Source organism: Podarcis filfolensis (genome assembly GCF_964270895.1).
Source record: "Podarcis filfolensis genome assembly, chromosome: 12".
In the NCBI taxonomy this organism is placed as follows: Eukaryota; Metazoa; Chordata; class Lepidosauria; order Squamata; family Lacertidae; genus Podarcis; species Podarcis filfolensis.
In genome coordinates this window covers 25355443-25375646 of record NC_139614.1, presented here as the reverse complement: position 1 = coordinate 25375646, position 20204 = coordinate 25355443, and the positions used below count along the sequence as shown (strand labels likewise).

The window sequence follows — 20204 nt, the reverse complement described above, 5'->3', positions numbered from 1 at the left end:
AGAACTTTGCTTCAGGATGAGAACAGAAATCGTGTAGCAGCAGCACAGCGGCAGCGGGAGGCCCCATTAGCTAAAGTGGTGCTTCAGATTAAGAACAATTACAGGTTAAGTGCGGACCTCCGGAACGAATTAAGTACTTAACCCGAGGTACCACTGTATGTTCATTTAAGCCATATCTGAGTCTCTGAATGGTGTTATATTAATGCCCCAGATGCCCCTCTGCATGTTCATTTATGAACACCTGAAAAGGGCTAAAGCTTGCCTACCAACATTATATTTTATATGGGGTTTTTTGTGGGGGGATGTTAGCATCCAAAATGCACATGCAAAGGGTTACAGTGGTACCTTGGGTTACATACGCTTCAGGTTACATACGCTTCAGGTTACACCGCTAACCCAGAAATAGTGCTTCAGGTTAAGAACTTTGCTTCAGGATAAGAACAGAAATCGGGCTCCAGCGGCACGGCAGCAGCAGGAGGCCCCATTAGCTAAAGTGGTGCTTCAGGTTAAGAACAGTTTCAGGTTAAGAATGGACCTCCGGAACAAATTAAGTACTTAACCTGAGGTATCACTGTAATTGCAAGAGCAGTAGAACTCTGTGATGTCATGCGCCTGAGGCAGTTATGGCAGTTATTTCCGTTGGTTCAGTTCGTAGTATAGTCTTAGTAGTTGGAACAGCAGGTATGTTATGTTGTGGTGCTGCCTGCCTCAAAGTTAGTTCTGTAACAGTATAATCTAGGTAAGATGCCTTTAGCAACTTAAGAAACACCAACCTGCATTGTATATTTAATCTGCAACTGTAAGTACACTAATGAAAAGTTATTCATCATTCTAAATTTAGTTTTTTTGGGGGGGACTAATTAAAGGGTCAAACGCATATTTCCATATATATCTGCAAATGGGAACTAGAGTCTAATTCCCACATGCTGAACCTATGAAGCCATCTGTATACACTTTTATATTCTCTGCTTATGGAGGCGGCAAGATATGTCATTGCTGATCGCATAATTGTAAGTTACATGATCTGAGAGAAATGAAGATATGGGCATGAAATGATTTTAAAAACAAACAAGCAGGTGGACTGATCTCTCCACTAAGCCAGAGTGCTGTTGCATAATAGCGTAATAAGCGCCTTCCTGGATCAAATGAAAGGCTCTTCCAGTCCTCCTGTTCTCTAACAGAGAAATTCCGGGTCCCACCACCACCAAAAAATCTGGTGCTAGTTTTGTGCCGCAAACTATGTTTTGTGCTGGCGCCCAAACTGAGTAATTGTCACTCAAAACCGAGTCACAAGTAAATCTACCCAAACCCAACCTTGTCCGATTGGCTCCAAACCAGTACCAAAATGATGGGCCAGTTTGGTGCCATTTTGTGCCACAAGCCCCACTTTCTGTGCCATCCCGCAAACTGAGTAATTAACACTCAACCCGGGGGCCATAAGTGAGCACTTAAGTGGGAACTTAAGTGGGCTACGTGGGCGCTTTAGCTAGCTAAGGCTGGCTAAATGGGGAGTTAAGTTGGCTAAGCAGGGACTTAAGCTAAGGGGACTTAGCCAACCAGGGTTTAAGGCACAAAATGACACCGAACCAGCATACCACTTTGGCACCTGTGTGGAGTCAATCAGACAAGGTTGGATTTTTGGCCATTTACTTATGACCCTGATTTGCTTTCTCAATTACTCGGTTTGGGGTGGCGGTGGCACAAAACAGCACCAAACTAGCACTAAACTTGGGCATCAGTTTTTTGGGGGGGAACCAGAACTTTGGGGTCACATGTTAATGAAGCTCAACCAGATGCCTCTGTGAAGCCCGTAAGGACCTGAGCAAAAGAGCGCTTTCCTAACTGGCATTCAGCCCCCTGCTGCCTCCAACTGTGGAGCTAGAACATAGCCATTGTGGCTGGTAGCCACCAGCAGGCATAGCCTCTTAGATCTTTTCCTTTCCCTCTTTGAAGGCCATCCAAGTTTCAGGGGCGGAGCTTCATGCTCTGGCACCAGGGGCAGAGAGCAGGTGGGGGCATGGCTGGTGCGCGTCCTGGGGGCGTGGCGCCCAGGGCGGGGGGCAGCCGCGATAGCAGCCGCGATGGCACCCCACTAGGATCGTGGTACCGGGGGCAGTGAGCTCCCCCACCCCCTCTTCTTCGCCAGTGCCATGTTTATGGCCATGGCTGCATTTTGCCGTAACCACATTTCACAGTTTAAACTGTGGTCTGTGTGAAGTAGTCTCTTGTATTTCCTGTCACTTCGTATTAGATGCTTTGGCTATTGGCTGTCTCTCTGTTCCTCCCAGCCCACTGAGATTGGGGGAAGGCCAGGTTTCGACAAAGGAAGTGCTTTCATCAGTCTTCCATCCATTCTCTTAATTTCTGGCAAGTTGTTGTTGTTGTTTTCTTTTTTTCAAATGTTTATTTTATGAATTGGGATGTTGGAATGAGGGGAGGGAGGGGAGCCACAAGGAGAGGGTGTTTTCTTTTTCTTTTTTTACATCATAGAAGGAAACCATTGTGAGCTCAGCCAATATAGTGGTACCTCTGGTTATGGACTTAATTCATTCCGGAGGTCTGTTCTTAACCTGAAACCATTCTTAACCTGAGGTACCGCTTTAGCTAATGGGGCCTCCCACTGCCACTGCACGATTTCTGTTCTCATCCTGAGGTAAAGTTCTTAACCCGAGGTACTACTTCTGGGTTAGCGGAGTCTGTAACCCGAAGTGTTTGTAACCCGAGGTACCACTGTAGTGGGAACAACGGCAAGTCCATGACAAGCCTGCTAATTGTTGCTACTGTTTCAGCCAATCAGAGGTTGCTACATAATAGCTGGGCCATGTGGTTTCCAAAAGCCGTGTCTGGGGTTTGTCAGGGCTTTGCTTTCTACACTGCTTTATATAGCGACTGACAGGACAAGGCAACTTCAGCCCAGCAGAAAATGTTTATGGATTGCACCTTCCTTCTTAACTATCTTGCTGTCTTGAGTATCTTTCGTGGATAACAAAGTAATCAATTTTACAAGTATACCATTAGTTGCTGGCTCTTTTGAATGCAGGTCCATTTTGAAAACATGAGCATTAAAGTGCATGTGGAAGTTAAAACGATAGCCCTTGGCTGCCACCTAAAGGTTTTAAGTGTCACTATGAAAGGATACCCTCCTGTTGAAAAATAGATATCACATTTTGTTCAAGATGATTTCACCTCCTGTCTTTACAAGAAACACCCAGCCTCTTTACTGCAAGTGCGAGGTGGTCATACTAGGTACATATGCCCGAGCCTTCCCATCTGCAGATGTTCTGGCCTTGTAGCAACAGATTCAAAATTAGGATAATGAAAACATAAACAGCAACACACTGGGAGTTAACACATATAATAGCGGTGCTCTATGTAGATACAATCCTTGCATCATCGTGCCATGCAGACTATTTCACACACACAAATGTCTTTCATAGATAATTACTTTACCCTACAAATATTATGATACCTTGGTTTTCGAACAGCTTAGTTCTCAAACGTTTTGCCTCCCGAACACTGCAACCTCGGAAGTGAGTGTTCCAGTTTGTGAACTATTTTTGGAAGCTGAACATCCGACGGGACTTCTGTGCCTTCCGATTCACTGCGGGAGCTTCTTGCAGCCAACCAGAAGCCACGCTTTGGTTTCCGAACGTTTTGGAAGTTGAACAGACTTCCGGAATAGATTCTGTTCGACTTCCGAGGTATGACTGTATACAGATACTTTTATGAAAGCACAATATGTTTGTTTCATCATGCACTACCAGTTGCCTGGTGGTACCATAAAAATTTAGTACCTCGCAGCAAACTTCCAAGATGCGCTGTCATGAAATGGTATGTACACTATGACAGCATCTCAGAAGTACCATGCATCAGAATATAGGAAGAGCCGTGCTGAATGTATCCAAAGACCTTGTCCAGAATCCTTTTCCTCACGGTGACCGATCAGGTGCCTATCAGAAGCCCAAAGAGTAGCACTCTCCCATTAATGTTTCCCAATTGTATTCAGATGCTTATTGCCTATCTCAGAGCGGTGTGAGATTCCACGAGTTCCAGGTGCTTACCCAGGCTTCATGTTTCCTTCAGAAATTAGGCACATTGGAGACTGTATTGTCTTTATAATATATGGTTTATTTACACATGTATACAACCTGAGTCTACAATGGAGGAATTTCCACCATTCACATCCTATGAGGGTCTGGCTTCCCTTAAGGGAAGCATTCCCTTAAGGGAAGCATTGGATTCAAAGGACAGCAAAAAGACACTTTCTGTGTCTAGTTCCAGCTTGTCCTCCCCAACTTCCATGGAGTTCTGCCCTTCTTTTTCCTTCCCACTGCTAACTGCCTCTAAGGACCTCCCCCCAGCCTATGTCGTTCAAAGTGCAAACCCGAAACCTGGCCTTTGTCTGTTGCCATTGGCCTTTGCCTCTGCTTCTCACTCAGAGCTGGAGTGTTTGCATTGCCAATCATTCTTAATGGCCCAGTACTCTGTTCCCTTTGTTTGTTGCTGATGCCCCATCTTCTAAGATGACCTCCTGAACCCAGAAACCAGGTTTGGCCTGTGTTTTTGTCACTGCTAGATTCAGCGTCTGGCAGCTTTCCTTAATACTCCAAACATTGATTTATTCCTATCATTTATTAAATCTAAGGATGGGGGGGGGAAGGATCTCCAACTTATAAATTCATAACACATTTAGGGGGATCTAGCCCCCTCCAAACACTCATAACACCAGCAATCACCAGCCTGGTAACCTTTGCCCTTCATGAATTTGTCTGCTCTCCATATAAAGCATTCTTACATCTTGTATAGTTTAACTATGTGCTGTGTGAAGAAATACTTTTTCCTCTCCTGAATATCCCACCATTCAGCTTCAATGGATGACCCAATGTTCTAGTATTATGAAATGCTGGAGGGTCGAATCTTCCTATCCAATTTCTCCACCCGTGAATAATTTTATAAGCCTCTATTATGTCTGCCATCACTCACCTTTTTTTTCCAAGCTAAAGAGCCTCAGCCATTATAGTTTTTCCTCATAGGAAAAACTCCTTCTTCCACCTCATAGGAAAAACTCCTTCTTCCACCTCTGAAATACCTTTTTTGAGACGTGGCGACTGAAACTGTAAACAGTACGCCAAATGTCGTAACCTTTGCACTTCTGTGGCTCAGTGGTAAAGCACATTCTTTGTATGTTTGATTCCTGGCATCTCCAGTTAGGGTTAGGGAAAGAATCCTTCCTGAAAGCTGGTGTGCTACTGCCAGTCAGTGCAGACAACACCGCTCTAGATTCATCAATGGTCCAACTCAGTATACAGCAGCATCCTATGTGTGGCAACAGCATAGACTGGTAGAAAGGTGTTATGGTACTGGCAGTTTTATTTCTGCTTCTCTTCCTAACGATCCCCCAATGTGGAATTCATTGTTTTCACAATGGCTGCACAGTATTTTCACCAAACTGTGCTTCATGACCCCAAGATCCTCTTCCTGGATGATGATGATTGCCCCAGTGTTGCATCACATTACCTTTGCTTACATTCAATTGCATTTTAATTTGCACTCCCCCAGTTGGGAAAGATCCCTTTAAAGCATTCCACTATCTCTTTTTTTTTTTAACCACCCTATGCATATGCATTCACCACACACAATTGAGTACATGCTCCACATGCAATTTTCCCATACTGAAACCATATCTATCTAAGGCATTTGCCAGCTGCAAACTAGTGGCCTTAAAAGATTTCTTTTTCCTCTTTTGTAATGTGAGAGATTTCAAAGGACTGTTGATGCAGAGGAGTCAGCAAAGGATTCCTTATCTCTCTTCCACTAGCCATCAGAACATTTTGTACTTTCCCTTGATCAAAATTGTTTCAGAATCATTTGTATTAAAAGCTGTGGACGTAAATTAGCTCAGCCAGACATCAACTACCAAGGGATGAAGGACGTTTCGATTCTTTCCACCCCCGTAAATACCGCACTGCCTTCCTGTTATCCCAATTTGGGAAAATGTCACGTTTGACTCAGGGATGGAGTTCCCTGTGGACATACTTGGATGAAGCAAAAGTAGCCCCACTAAAAAGGATGAGTGATATTAAGATCCATATAAAACACCACTATTTCCACAACAACGGGAACAATCCAGGCCACCAACTTCAGTTTGACCATATGCCAATGAGGATCTTACAATGTCCTCCTATTACAATTGCTCAGAAACCTGAAGAACTGGGTACACCTTGAGGCAATCTACCAAGGGATGCTGTCATGCTACCTGTAGATGAGTGCCACACCCCATAGTCACCTTTGACTGAACTGTCCAGGGGTCCTTTACCTTTACCTTTTACATAATGAGAGCACCTTACAGGCACCAAGTATGTAATTATTATTATTATTATTATTATTATTATTATTATTATTAATTTATTTATACCCTGCCCATCTGGCTGGGCTTCCCCAGCCACTCTGGGAGGCTTCCAACCAAATATTAAAATACAGTAATACATCAAACATTAAAAGCTTCCCTAAACAGGGCTGCCTTCAGATGTCTTCTAAAAGTTTTGTAGTTGTTGTTCTCTTTGACATCTGGTGGGAGGGCGTTCCACAGGGCGGGTGCCACTAACCGAGAAGGCCCTCTGCCTAGTTCCCTGTAATTTGGCTTCTCGCAGTGAGGGAACCGCCAGAAGGCCCTTGGCGCTGGACCTCAGTGTCCAGGTAGAATGATGGGGGTGGAGACGCTCCTTCAGATATACTGGACCGAGGCCATTTAGGGCTTTAAAGGTCAGCACCAACACTTTGAATTGTGCTTGGAAATGTACTGGGAGCCAAGGTAGGTCTTTCAAGACCGGTGTTATGTGGTCTGTTACGTGTTATGTGGTGTTATATGGTAGGTGTTATGCAAACGACAATGGGATGGAAATAATGGCGTGGAAGTAGCAACAGTACCTTCCCATATTCAAACAAAGTAACACCTGTGTGGTGCCACCCTTACTACAATCCCTCCTCCAAATTCACCTTTTTGGCGACACCTATGACCAGTGCTTTTTTTCTATAAAAAAATGTTTAGGGGTACTCTCATTTTGACTTGGGAAAATCACCATTTTATAGTTCAAATCGGGGGGGAAATAAATACAGTAAATGGACAAAAATACAAAGATTCACAAAATGTTTAGGGGTATTCATACCCCTGCGTGTGTGTCCCCCCCCCCCCGAAGAAAGCACTGCCTATGACACAACACCTTTGAGTCTCAGGCCCTCCTGCAACTAAATCCCTAAGCCTGAAATGCATATAACTGAAAGAACCACATATTGCTTCCCTGCTTCCCCCTGCCTCCACTTCCCTCCTTTTCCTCTGTTTTGCTTCTGTGCTGAATGTTATAGACAGTAAGCTCTTCCAGGCAGGGACTAGTCCATTGTGCTCCATAAAGTGCTGTGCACAATGATGATGCTATATCTAAATCATGCTATGAAATAACTAGATAACTGGAAAAGTGTCATTCTCTGCTCTCTCCCTCTTATCCTTCCCCTAGGTTTGTTCCTAGCTCCACTAATCCTAGGCTTTCTATTCCTTTTTGCTCCCGCATACTTTTTCCTCCACTGTCCCTTGTTTTAAAAGTAGGTTATCTCTGCTGCTTTCAATCTGATTGTAAAGCTCAGAGACAATTTAACAAGGCAGCACCAATGCCCTCGAGCTTGCTGCCCTGCCAGAGGTCTCTTGGGAGCTGCACTGGCTGGTACAGCCATGTACCCTCTTGTAGACTGTGTGGGGCTGAGCAGGGGGGTTACTTAGGAAGGGACAGACACAGTTCGCTCTCTCTTCCTTTTGCCTGGCTCAGAACAGTATTGGTAACTGCAGCAGCTCAAGCAGCTATTGCACTTCAATAGGAAATAAAATGGAGGAGACTGGTAAGAGGAACAGAATTAAAGGAACGGAGGGCAAATCTGAAAAGTATGGGTGGGGAAGAGATGTGGATGCAATTTAAATCTGATGGTAAACCTGTACAGTTGGTAGAGCATGATACTCTTAATCGTAGGGTCATGGGTTCGAGACCCATGGGCAAAAGATTCCTACATTACAGGGAGTTGGGCTAGTAGTTGTAGTCCTTTCCAACCGTACAATTCTATGCTTCTGTAATAAGGTGTGTCAACATGAATCTGTCATAGGTATAAATATAGGTAAAGGTAAAGGGACCCCTGACCATTTGGTCCAGTCGTGACCAATTCTGGGGTTGCGGCGCTCATCTCGCTTTATTGGCCGAGGGAGCCGGCGTACAACATGACTAAGCCGCTTCTGGTGAACCAGAGCAGCACACGGAAACCCCGTTTACCTTCCCGCCAGAGCGGTAGCTATTTATCTACTTGCATTTTGATGTGCTTTCGAACTGCTAGGTTGGCAAGAGCAGGGACTGGGCAATGGGAGCTCACCCCGTCGTGGGGATTCAAACTGCCGACCTTCTGATCAGCAAGTCCTAGGCTCTGTGGTCTAACTCACAGCGCCACCTGCGTCCCAGGTATAAATATATCCATAAACTAAAACACACGTAAATCTAACAGGATGATATATAAGGTTTGCTGGTTATGTAATCCAGCCTCGTATTAGGCAAGGGGGTTCAAGACATCGCTGTGGCCTGTTCCTTCTCCTACCCACCATACTATTGCCAATAATAATATCATATGCAGCTGCTTCACATGTAAAACTCCAGAAGTGCAACTTACAAAGGCCTGTTCTGAATTTTGAGTTGAAAAGGTGCTAAAACCACAAGGAGGAAATGCAGTACTTTTACTGTATGTAGAGATATAGTTCAAAGATCCACCTGCTGCCATGGCCCAGTGATGATAAACATGTGTGGGCAGAATAGTGTGCAATATGTAGAACAGAACTATTTTCAATGATGAACTATTCCAGATAGTAACATGGTGATAAATACAATCATTGCATCTTGCAATCATAATGTAATCATGTTGATTACATTCTTACATAATATACCTGTGTAGAGTTTTTTTTTAAAAAAATAATAAAATACTGGGGTTGGTGGTCTTCAGTTATGAGAATATTTGCCGGGAGTGTGCATTACGTTTGGATGAATCTCAGCTGCTGAGGAGAAGTGGAATACTGCATCTCAGAGGGATTTTCGGCTTATTGGAGGTGAAGCAGGATCTGTACAATGAAGCGAGTCCAAGCAGGGACCCCTGAAGCACTTTGTGGCACCTTGGCAATCCAAAGCAAGCTTCTGCTGAAGGCAAATTAAATGTCTTTAAACTTACCTTAATGCCAGGGTGGGATGATGGAAGACTAGAGAGCAAACATCAGAGTTGGAAAAAGCGGGTGGAGAGCTCTATTGAGAGTGATGGGATTCAAGTTAGCTGCAAATATCTTCTCCCAGTGGTTTCAATGGGATTTAAGCATGACTAACTTTCTTTGGATGGGGGCCAGAGTGTATTTTTAAAGGCAGGCCAGATGGCAGCTCTTCCACTTGAAATTAGAGAGAGAGAGAGGGAGGGGGAGTTATCTGCGTATGTATGTGCAGGAAAAAAGAGCAGCTTTCTATCCTGAAACAAAAATTATGTGGTTTTTGTTTATTTTGTAGAGTTCTATCCCACCTTTCCAAAAGGCCCTCAGGCAGTTTACAATAAAAATAAGCAGCAGCAGCAGCAGCAATGGTATAGTTTGAAGCAGGTCATAGAAGGCCCTTGTTGCTAAACCAAATAATAGAAATTATCTATGGTTATTGCAGGGGTCGGTAGCTCCTTTCGAGCTAGTTTTCCAAAGACAACATAGGTGTCCCCTGGTGAGCCACTCAGAGAGAAATGCATCTAGATTAAGATGTAATAAATAAGCCAGTAGTACATTATATTTATTAATTTAACTAACAACGGGGACTCAGTGTAGCTTCTGGGACCTACTTAAGCCCCACCCCTATACTTAGGCCCCACCCTCACCAGTCCTGACTGCACCCCCCTCATACACGTTGGTTTGGCTGGAATCTTTCCTTGAATTGTGATAATGTCTCTCGCCTGCCTGTATTGAGGGTGAAGAAATGGGGGGGGGTGTTTGTTGAAACCGTTTGCTTTTGCATTGGTGGAATATATGGTACTATACAAAAGCAAGAGCGGCATCCATTGCTCCGCTTGGCGCCTCTGGCCCCAATCAAAACTGGCATGTCCGTCCCCCCAAAAAGTGACTCATGAGCAGCCCCATCCCTGGTTTACCTTGTCAAAATAATTCACATCTCCCTTCTCAATTCTGACTCACCCTTTTCATTTTCATGTTTTGGTTGCTGGTTACTTTAACTGAATTGTTCAAAAGATGTAATAAAAAAATATTCTTCAGTTAAACTATAAAAGGATTTTATAAAAATTGAATAGAAATAATGCATCCTTAACAGCCCCCCCAACCCCATGATGGAGAAATTGTGGTGGAATTTGTACATTTTACAATTGGTCATGCAAGGAAACATTCAAATGCTGGTCAGTGGTTTGTTTTTTAATTTTTTATTGATTTATACAATTTAAAATTCTCATAATCTACATAATTTATAGAAAAGACAAAAACCCACACACCCATTCTCCCCCCACCCCCCACTTCTCTCAACTTACCCTTTATGTGTATGTGTTTTTGGTAAATATAGTTCTTCTGCTTACATTGTTATATCTTAACTTCATATTCTTTTATCTAAAAAAATTCCCATTCTTATCATTTTAAATCATCTCTTTAAAGTACTTCTTATACTTAATTATATTCAAAACATTGTTCCTTATATTTTACATTCGTTTTCATGGTTGTACGTGTTTACTCAAACCCTGCTAGCGAGTCTATTTCTTTACAGTATTTCTGCAGATGCAACGTATATAATTCCCAGTCTTTTTAAAAGTCTCTTAATCTTCCTGTAAGTTTCGCCATTTCTGCATATTCCATCATCTTGGTTTGCCAGTCCTCTTTGGTCGGTGTTTTGTCATCTTTCCATTTTTGAGCAAGCAGAGTCCTGGCCATAAATGCTGGTCAGAGGTTTTTAATGAAATAAACCAAACAACTGGCCAAAATATACAAGTGAGCCCTCAATTGCCATTGTTGTCTATTTCTGATAATTTTCAAAATATTTGTAGAATCATAGAATGGTAGAGTTAGAAGAGACCACAAGAGTCATCCAGTCCAACCCCCTTTGCAATGCAGGATTTATTTTTTTTACCAATGTGGGGCTCAAACCCATAACCCTGAGATTAAGAATCTTATGTTCTACCGACTGACACTGGCGGACAAAAGTGGGGGCGGGGGAAGCGGACTGCACTGGGTGCCATTCGGGGAAAGGGTGCCATCGCTGTTGCCCCCCTGACCAGGATGCACGCCATGCCCCAGGGGTGTGTGCCGGCCGCACCCCCGCCTGTTCTCCGTTCCAGGGGCTGCTACATGTTGCTCCGCCACTGCCGACTGAGATATCTTTTTAAAGAGTTAATACTTTTATTTATTGTGGCAGCTAGATTAATAATCGCCAGTTTCTAAAAGCAGTCACACTCCAACCTGCTGAGTCTGTGGTACAGTGGACGCTCGGGTTGCGAACATGATCCGTGTGGGATGCACATTCGCAACCTGCAGCGGCTCGTCTGCACATGGGTGGGTTGCGATTTGGTGCTTCTGCGCATACGCGACCCCCCAAACCCAGAAGTAACCCGTTCCAGTACTTCCGGGTTTTGGCGGGTCCATAACCCAAAAAAACGCAACCTGAAGCATCTGTAACCCGAGGTATGACTGTATAAGGAAATGTGGCAAATCGCTCTGATGGAAAATCTTACCTTTTCTTCTTCTTAAAGAATGGCAAACTGGCACATGCAGCATCTTACTTGGATGTGTCAGGAGTCTTGGAAGCTTCACTACCCTACATTATCTGACAAATGGACACTGAGCTGGTTTGGAGGTCCTAGCAGGGGAGCGCAGCTATCGCATACCCTTGACCGAAGAACAGTACACTCCTCCAATCTGGGATCAATGTCCACCAAGGACGCAGCTTCAGGAGGGACGCCGGAGGAGCGGTGAGGGAGGAAGGGGACACCCGCCTAGCCAGCCAGATCAGCCTAATCAACCCTGGTGATCAATGGGGTGAGAGATGTTGCAGCCAGATCGCCCTCACATCTTACCTTTAAAGTAAAAGGCTCAAATAAATGGTCCAGAAACAGATGAATATTATGCCATATGGTATAAATTTATTGAGCATGTAACTAAATCTGAGGGCATTCTTCACACACAACTGGAAAATTATGGACTATATTTGACATAGATACAGAACCTGCTTGCCATTGATTTAAAAATACTTGTTTTTTGTTGTTATTGTTCTGTTTACTTTTATGCACCTTAAATGTGATGTAAAAACTTAATAATAAAAAGGTCTTTAAATATTATTATTAGTAGTAGTACATTTATATACCACTTTTTATCTTCCAAGGATCTCAAGGTTGGTGTACACAGCTCTCCTCCCCATTTCATTCTCACAACCACCCTGTGAGGTAGGTTAGGCTAAGAAGGTCACCCAGTGAGATTCATGGCGGACTGGGGAATTCGAACCCTGCTCTCTCAGGTTCTAGTCCAACACTCTAACTATTACACCACACTGGTCCTAATGGCCTACAGCTGCTAAGTTTTTGTTTCAGCTTCATGATTCTTCCCTTTCAAAATGTTGTGCGATTCAGTGAATCAAAATGGCATGTAGGGCGAATAGTCTATAGCAGCCTTGGCCAACCTGGTGCTCTCCCAATGTTTTGGACTACAACACCCATCAGCCTCTGCCACCTGATGGGCTATGTAGTCCAAACATTGGGAGGGCACCAAGTTGGCCAAGGCTGGCCAAGCATCAGCCTTACATTTCGAGGTTATGCAAAATGTGGACAGTTTTGGGATTGGACGTGTTGCCGCCAGATTTCTGTCATCATGAAACTAAACAGAATAGCATTGTCCTTGAATAAAATGTGATGCCCTTAGTAAAGGGTGATGTCAGTGAATGATTAGTCAGATAACATACCTGAAAAGAAACAGGGAGGGGGGAGTTTCCTAACCTTGCCTTGGCTTGAAATGAAGGTACTTTCCACTTACTCAGCTGCAACAAGTAACCTTTGAGTCCTTCTATGTATTCACTGGTCACCGAAAGAACAGAAAAACTGAAACTCAGAAGAGCAACTAACTGGCAGCTCCGTGGGTTTTGTGCTTTCTTTCTTTTTTTCATTCTTAATCTGAGACAGTCCAAATCAAACACTTACTGAAATATTAAAGAATGATATGCAGGAGGTGGATTACTCACCGAGGAGAATGCATCACCCATTGCTGAGAAGGCATCCTTGGGTTTTAAAAAAAAAATCACTAGAAGAACAGAACCATACTCTGGAAAATGAAAGGGAGAGCAAAGGGATAAGATTTATTATGCACTTGGAGTGGGTGGAAAAGAGTTCATGGCCATTTACCAACTTTTATGAAAAGGCTGCCTTCATGTGTAAGAGGGTAGGGAGGACCTGGCAACAGTGTACATAAGGATCTATCTTTCAGCTATTGTTCTTACATCATCTTGTGGCCATTTTATACAGGGAACCTCAAATCCTGGACTCTTCCCAGGCCACCATCACCACCCCATCCCCAGTCCGCAAGTGATTTTGCCTGGCTAGGTGGTGTCCTTGAACTCTGATATGTGGGTGGGTGGAGCACAGAGAGGGGAATGTAAGTGTGTGCAGAACAATGGCATAGCATGGCTTGCCAGCGCCTGGGGCTACTTGGAGTGGAAACTGACGGAGTGCGCATGTGCATTCAACTGCCTAATGGTGTCCACATCACCTAGAAGATCGTGGCCATAGAGATAAGAAGAGTTGTTCAGGCATCTGGAGAGGTCACTTCCTGGTTCACATGGAGAAGCCATGTTCAACGGAGTCTAGTAACAGAGGTACTCAGTTGTACTGAGGCAGCACCAGCTGTTGAAATTTTGTGCCCCCAAACAATTTTGCGCCCTGGGCAATCTCCCGTGCCCCCCATGCTACACCACTGGTACAGAAACTGGCCTGCTGACAAAACTAGCATTTGTATTCATTGCTCTGCCCACAATTTATTTTGGTGCCTTCCACCACTGGCACAGTGGTCCTGAAAGGTTTGCCCAGAAATGAATGGGCTAAAAAAACTTCCCCATCCCTGATATGTGCTAAGCCCAGGTGCTAACCCTGCCAGACAGGCTTCGTGGAGTCTTATAAACCACCTGGAGTTTCGTTCAGCCTGTGGACCAAACGCTTCCACCAACAAGAACTGTACATGCACACAACCTCAGGAAAATCTTGCATACAGTTCTCTGAAAGCATGTGAGAAGGTATGCAACAACAGCAGCAAGAATACTTATTGCAAAGTATTGGAAGACACAAGAGTTACCCACCCTGGAAGAGTGGCAGATAAAGGTGATGGATTATATGGAATTGGCGGAAATGACTGGCAGAATCCAAGACCTGGGAGAAGAGTTGGTGGAAGAAGACTGGAAGAAATTTAAAGACTATCTTCAGAAACACTGTAAAATTAATGAATGTTAAAATGAAGTTGGATTGAAAATAAGTGGCATTAGCAACAAAGTTAATAAGAATATGCAAAAATGAATTGATAAATGGATGAAAATATAGAGTTATAATATGTTAAGATATAGAGTTAAGATAAACGAAAGAGGGTAAGGATTTGCTGATTTGATTATTTAAATGGGAATACAAAAAGGGGAGGTGTGAGGAGGTCAAGGAAACAAGCTAATGAGTTTAAAGTTACTAAAAATGGATTTGTTTTTAATTCTTTTTTATCTATTTGTTTTTTGTATTTTCAAAACAAAAAAAAAAAATTTCTTTCCAGTAGCACCTTAAAGACCAACTAAGTTAGTTCTTGGTATGAGCTTTCGTGTGCATGCACACTTTTTGTATTTTGTATTTTTATTCTTCTTTTTTCTTTTTAATGTATTTTTCTATGTCTTCTTTTTTGTATCTTTTTTTCCCTATGTGACTTTTTTCTATTTTGTAAACTTATGTTTTGGTAAAATCTCAATAAATATCTTTTTTTTAAAAAAAAAGAAAGAAAGCATGTGAGAAGGGGCCACTGCTTGGAGGAACAGCATCTGCTCTCTGTGCAAAAGATGCTATGCTCAATCTTTGGCACCTCCGGTTTTTAAAAAGACCCTGGCCTGAGAGCTGTTGCCAATCAATAATGGATTAGATTGATAAATAGTCTGAGGCAGCTTCATTTGTTAGACGATAGACAGCCTGTGAATGATGTAATATACTGGATAAGGGGGCATGACTTCTAAGCAAACTTGACCATCAACAGATGTGCTTTTGGAAATTACCTTGATCTAATCTTAATTTGTTTATCTACAAATTATAATACTTAACAACATGACTACAAGGACACTGGAAACAAGGACTGTAAATTGCTTCCAGATGACCTGCTTATTGAGCATTTGTTTGCACAAAGTTTGCAGGGAGGTTGTGCAACATCCACTGCTGTCAAACAACTGTCGTCCCATTGCTTTTCATTGCCTTTCCCTATCACTCTACTCACTGCACAAAATCCCATTGGTGTGTGCTGAGAGCAGGGGATTTTGCACAAGAATGCAAAATCCGCTTTAATTACACAACTGGAATTTACTAGTATACAACTGAATCTCATCCACAAAATAGCAACAGTCCAGAAGAGGCCTATGTTGCATACCACAATCCCTGACATTATATAAAGGCCCCATTGAGCTCAGTGGGATTTACTTCAGCACCCTGTGTTTAGAATAAAGAATACAATCCGATACCCACCTGGCAATGAGCTTGGCTGGTGTATCCAATCTCACCTGCTTGATGGGGCAGAAAGCCAGATCTGCTTCCTCTTCTTTGACATCTGGAGTCCCAAACAGAGGACCTCCTCCTCCATCCCTTGGTGCCTGTTTACCAGCCCACTACCTCCTCCTTCCTTTCTTCTTGCATTTGGTGCTGCAATACCATGCCAGATCCTGACAGAACCAAGAGGTCCATGGCATCCCTGCATATATGACATCAGAGACGGGGCAGGCGGCTGTAGTTTAAGAAAAAAGACCTGGCAGACCAAACAGGGAGATCTGGTGGGTCAAGTTCAGCATGCAGAGTGGAGGTTCCTTACCCCTACACCCAGGTCAATCCAGGGAATCTCCATTGAAATATCTTCTCAAGTAGCAGCAGTGGCGTGGCATGGAGGGGACACAAGGGTGGTTGCCCCGGGCGCAAAATTATTAGGGGCACAAAATTTCAGCACCCGGTACTGCCTCGATACAGCTGTGTGCTTCTGTTGCTGGGCTCTGTTGAAAATGACTTCACTGTGCGACCAGGAAGTGTCCTCTACAGACAACAGAATTACTTATCTTATCTCTACAGCTGCAATCTCGTAGGTGATCCAGACACTGCTAGGCAGTTGAACGTGTATGCGTTCTCTGTCCGTTTCTCTCGCTCACACTCACCCCCATCCACACAGCCCCGGGTACTGGTAACCCACACTATGCCACTGAGTAGCAGCCTTGAGAAAGACCTTGAGATCTTTGGGAAGCAACTCTGGGCAAGATTATTTGATTTTCTGGGAGGCAGCTTCAAAAGCCATCTAGGAGGAACTGACAGCAAGGAGTTGTGGGGTCCTCACTCCCTGAACATTCAACTGTTTTCCATTCCATTCTCCCAGCAACAGGGAGTGAAGTCTCAAACAATTGCAATCGTAGCATGAACAATTGTGCTGCTTGATGAATAGTTCACATTGTTTTAAAATAAGCCGAGACCTGGGCTTATAAAAATGCTATTAAGACTTTGAGTGATGTAAGAATATGGGCTAGCCTTCCCCTGAAGCAACATGAAACAATTGCTCCAAACAGATTCCTAACCAGAGTGCCATGTTCATACCTCTCATTTCTGCCTGCGCTAAAATAACACACAGAGTTTGAGTGTCACCTTCATTTTGAACATCCCAGGCTTGCGGGGGGGGGCGGGTCTCGCTGTCAATAATTATATTAGGATTGCAGCCTCAGCTTCAGGGCCGGAATCCAGAGCAGCATACAGGCAAAACTGTATCAGAGGGCAAAGCCAAGCAAATGAATACGGTGTGTTCAACTGAGGCCCCACCCCAAGGCTCAGCTTCAGAACCGGTTTGCGTCAAGACTCTTCCTTGGAATTGCAAATTATTAATATGAAGGATCAGCTCATATCATGGTGCAGAATGCAGTCATTCAGGATTCTCCCACCACTCCCTGCTGCTTCCACAGTTCTGGGAAAGGGCTTTTGTGGTGGCGTTAAGGCGGCTCTGTGACTTGCTTGCTAAGAAGTTCCCGCCTGTTCCCACCAATTGTCAGCTTATCCTGTTTTCGTTGCAGCTTCAGCAGCGACACTACAGGCAGGAATTCAACAGGTGCAGCTTCGTCAACACTGCACGTGCATCGAGGCAACACGTCCTCAAGTTTCAGAGCCGGGTAGAGCTGTGCTACGTGTTTTACCATAGCACTCTCCACCGAATTTCTGCACCAGTCATTTCGAGCAGCAGCAGAAGAAAAAGAAGGCAGTAACTCCCTTTGTTTATATTCCCCAAATCCTGCACAGAACCGTAACAGAAATCAGTGCTGTCCCCTTAAATCCCACTCCCCCGCCGGTGCTTCCTGGCTCTCGTGGATCCTCGCACCGGACTTTGAGCAGCTTCGGGGTCCGGCTGACCTCGAAGGAAACGTGGGCTGCCTGTCAAGCCCCGGCGCGGGAGGGGAGGGGGCGGAGCTCGGCCTGAGGAGCCCCCCCCCTCGTCCGCCCCCGCCCCCGCCCCCGAGCCCCCGCCCCCGGAGGCGCATTCCCGCCGGGAACAATGGAGCCGGCGATGCCGAGCGCGACAAAACAAAGCGCGGTGTGGGCGAAGGCTGCGCGCGCTCCGCCCCTCGCGTCCCCGCCCACGCGACCCCCTTCGCCCGCCCTCGCTGGTCGAGAACCTGCCTGGCAGCACCTCTCGCCGCCGAGACTGACGCTTCGCCGCCAGGCAGAGCGGAACGCGGCTACCACAGGGGCTCGGCTGGCCTGTGCGCGGGAAGCCCCGGCGGCGGCACGCTTTGCTCGGACGCCTCGGCCGCTTCGCCGCCCTCCAAGCCGCCTCGCCTTCCCTTCTTCCCTCTCGGCTGGGAACTGTTGCTTCTTGTCCCGCGTTGCCAAGGAGCCGGGCGCCAGGAGCGAGACAAAAGCCTTTTGTGAAGGAGCCGCGGCGGCGGCTCCCTGGGAGAGCCGGGCCGGGGGGCCGAGGCGGATGGAGAGGCTCTTCAGCAAACCAGCGCGCCGCTTCTCCTGCCCTCGCCGGGCTGCACCGGGCTCGGCCGACCGGGGGGCGCCGCCGCGCTCGCCCTGACATGTGGCGGCGCTGCGCCTGCTGCTGCCGTCGTCGCTTCTCCTCGGCTCCTTACCTGCGCGGTGGTGGCGGTGGCGGCGGCTGCTTCTCCCGCCGCCCCCTTCGTCCAAACCCCGCAAGCGAGAGCTTGGTCGGGCCCCGGGCGCGGGGCGAAGGGCCGCCCGCTTGGCGCGATGTGGACTCCGCTCTTGGGTTGTTCCCTGACGGCTGGGCTCGCCGCCCTGCAGAAACGCCCGCGAGGTGCTGGCCCGCTCCTCGGCTTCGCCTGCCTGCTCGCTGCCCTTGTGCCGGGCTGGGGCCAGAGCCGTAAGTTTGGGTCTTGGTCTATTCCCTTCCGGAACAGGCACTCGCGCCATCTCCACGGTGCTGCACCTGACTCTCTGGCGGCTGCGATCCTGTTTCGCACTTACCTGGCACCGAAGCATCTTTAAGATCGAGGCACCTCAGCCCCGAGGAGTTCAGTGGCATGGATGCAGCCTTGGCAGCGTCCATTTCACTCGATGGAATCTGCTCCTAGAAAGCTATTTGACAAAAGTAAAAACAAAAATGTGGGGAGAGGGAGACATAGGAAGTGACCTTTAGTGGCTGGGTTGGGGAGGTTCTCTGGTTTGGGTGTAATAAAGATTTCCACCCAACTCTGGGTTTTGGAGTTTCCGCAGGAGGTAATTTGTGAGCAGTGAGGGGGAATAACCATTTCATTCCTAATAGCTCTTATGAAAACTTCCAAGCCATGTTTAATATTGCATCCAGATCATCTGCTTGCGGGTCAGGTGGCTGCAGCATCCTTCAGGTGTATCTGGCTCCACTGCCATAGGAAGCTGTCTTATACTGAGTCAGACCATTGATCCATCACTGTCTGTATTGTCTGCGCTGACTGGCAGTAGCTCTCCAGATTTTAGACAGGATTCTTTACCCAACTCTACTTGGAGAGGGCAGGGATAACACCTTTTGCATGCAAAGCATGCGCTGTAACACTGAGCTGTGGACCCTCCCTTAGCTGAATGCAGTTTAATGTTCTTCATGTGTAACTTTCCAAATACAGGTGCCAAATTAACATGCAAAATCAAATATGAGTGGTTGCCCTTGTGAATGGTCATTATGCTTATTTCGCAACTCATTTTAATTGAGTTGTCCCAGACTATATTTTTTACACTCCTTTGTCACTTGGCTCCACTGTTTGCAACTTTTTCCTCTTTCTCCACCCATGTATATATAAACCTAACTGAAGGTAATCCTTCACACATCTAATGAAGTAAACTCAAAAGTCCACAAAAGCTTACACTGTGATAAAATTGGTTAGTTTTTAAGGTGTCGCATGACTCTTTGTTGCTTTAACAGATTCTTCTGACACTCCAGAGAGAATAATTGGGCAAAAGGGTCAATGCAGACACCTCTTTGCTCCTGTAATAAATAGCACATGCTGAGAAGTAACCTTTCAGTGGAGAGTGTACAGTTATTCCCTCGTTCTGCAGAGTGAAGCCTAACAAGGCAGCTGTAAACAGGACAAGATTTTTCCATTATATGCATTTAGCCCATTGCTGAGCCAAAATCTCTGAGAGATAAGGCGTGTGTATTCATTTTTTTCTGCCCTTCCCTGAAATAATAATAAAAAATGATAATAACAATGGAGGAAGAGTTGCAATAAAAGGCTGGGTGGAGTTCTGTAGAAACAATTGTTGCTGTTTAAGCTACAGAAATAGAAAATATGTAGGTAGTATTTGTATTGGATTGGGGTTTTTTTTTGTTAGGAAGAATGCATAAGCTTTCATGTTACACAGCATTTTGTTGTCAGGCAGGTCAGAGAGGCAAGTTAAATCTCAGCAATTCACAGACTAGGGTTGGTAATGCACACAAA

The 20204-nt window shown here is 45.3% G+C and overlaps 1 protein-coding gene and 1 long non-coding RNA gene across 4 annotated transcripts in view; both read left to right on the top strand.

The window, feature by feature from the left end:
* Window positions 1–580: 580 nt before the first annotated feature.
* Window positions 581–15778, top strand: LOC310745842. 3 transcript variants are annotated; one of them, XR_014540364.1, is made up of 4 exons: window positions 7247–8145; window positions 8493–12688; window positions 12777–14309; window positions 15062–15778. It is a non-coding gene; the product is annotated as an uncharacterized lncRNA (long non-coding RNA). The 3 variants fall into 3 exon arrangements; XR_014540363.1 differs by lacking the exon at window positions 7247–8145 and adding an exon at window positions 581–799 and having other exon boundaries at window positions 11788–14309; XR_014540365.1 differs by having other exon boundaries at window positions 8493–14309.
* Window positions 15779–17797: 2019 nt separating this feature from the next.
* The window catches only part of ITGB8 (integrin subunit beta 8), a 43742-nt gene continuing 41335 nt past the window's right edge, over window positions 17798–20204 (top strand). The window contains exon 1 of the mRNA XM_083578605.1: window positions 17798–18655. Coding sequence (XP_083434731.1) covers window positions 18523–18655 — 133 coding nt within the window. The 5' untranslated portion in view covers window positions 17798–18522. The remainder of the gene's footprint in view (window positions 18656–20204) is intronic.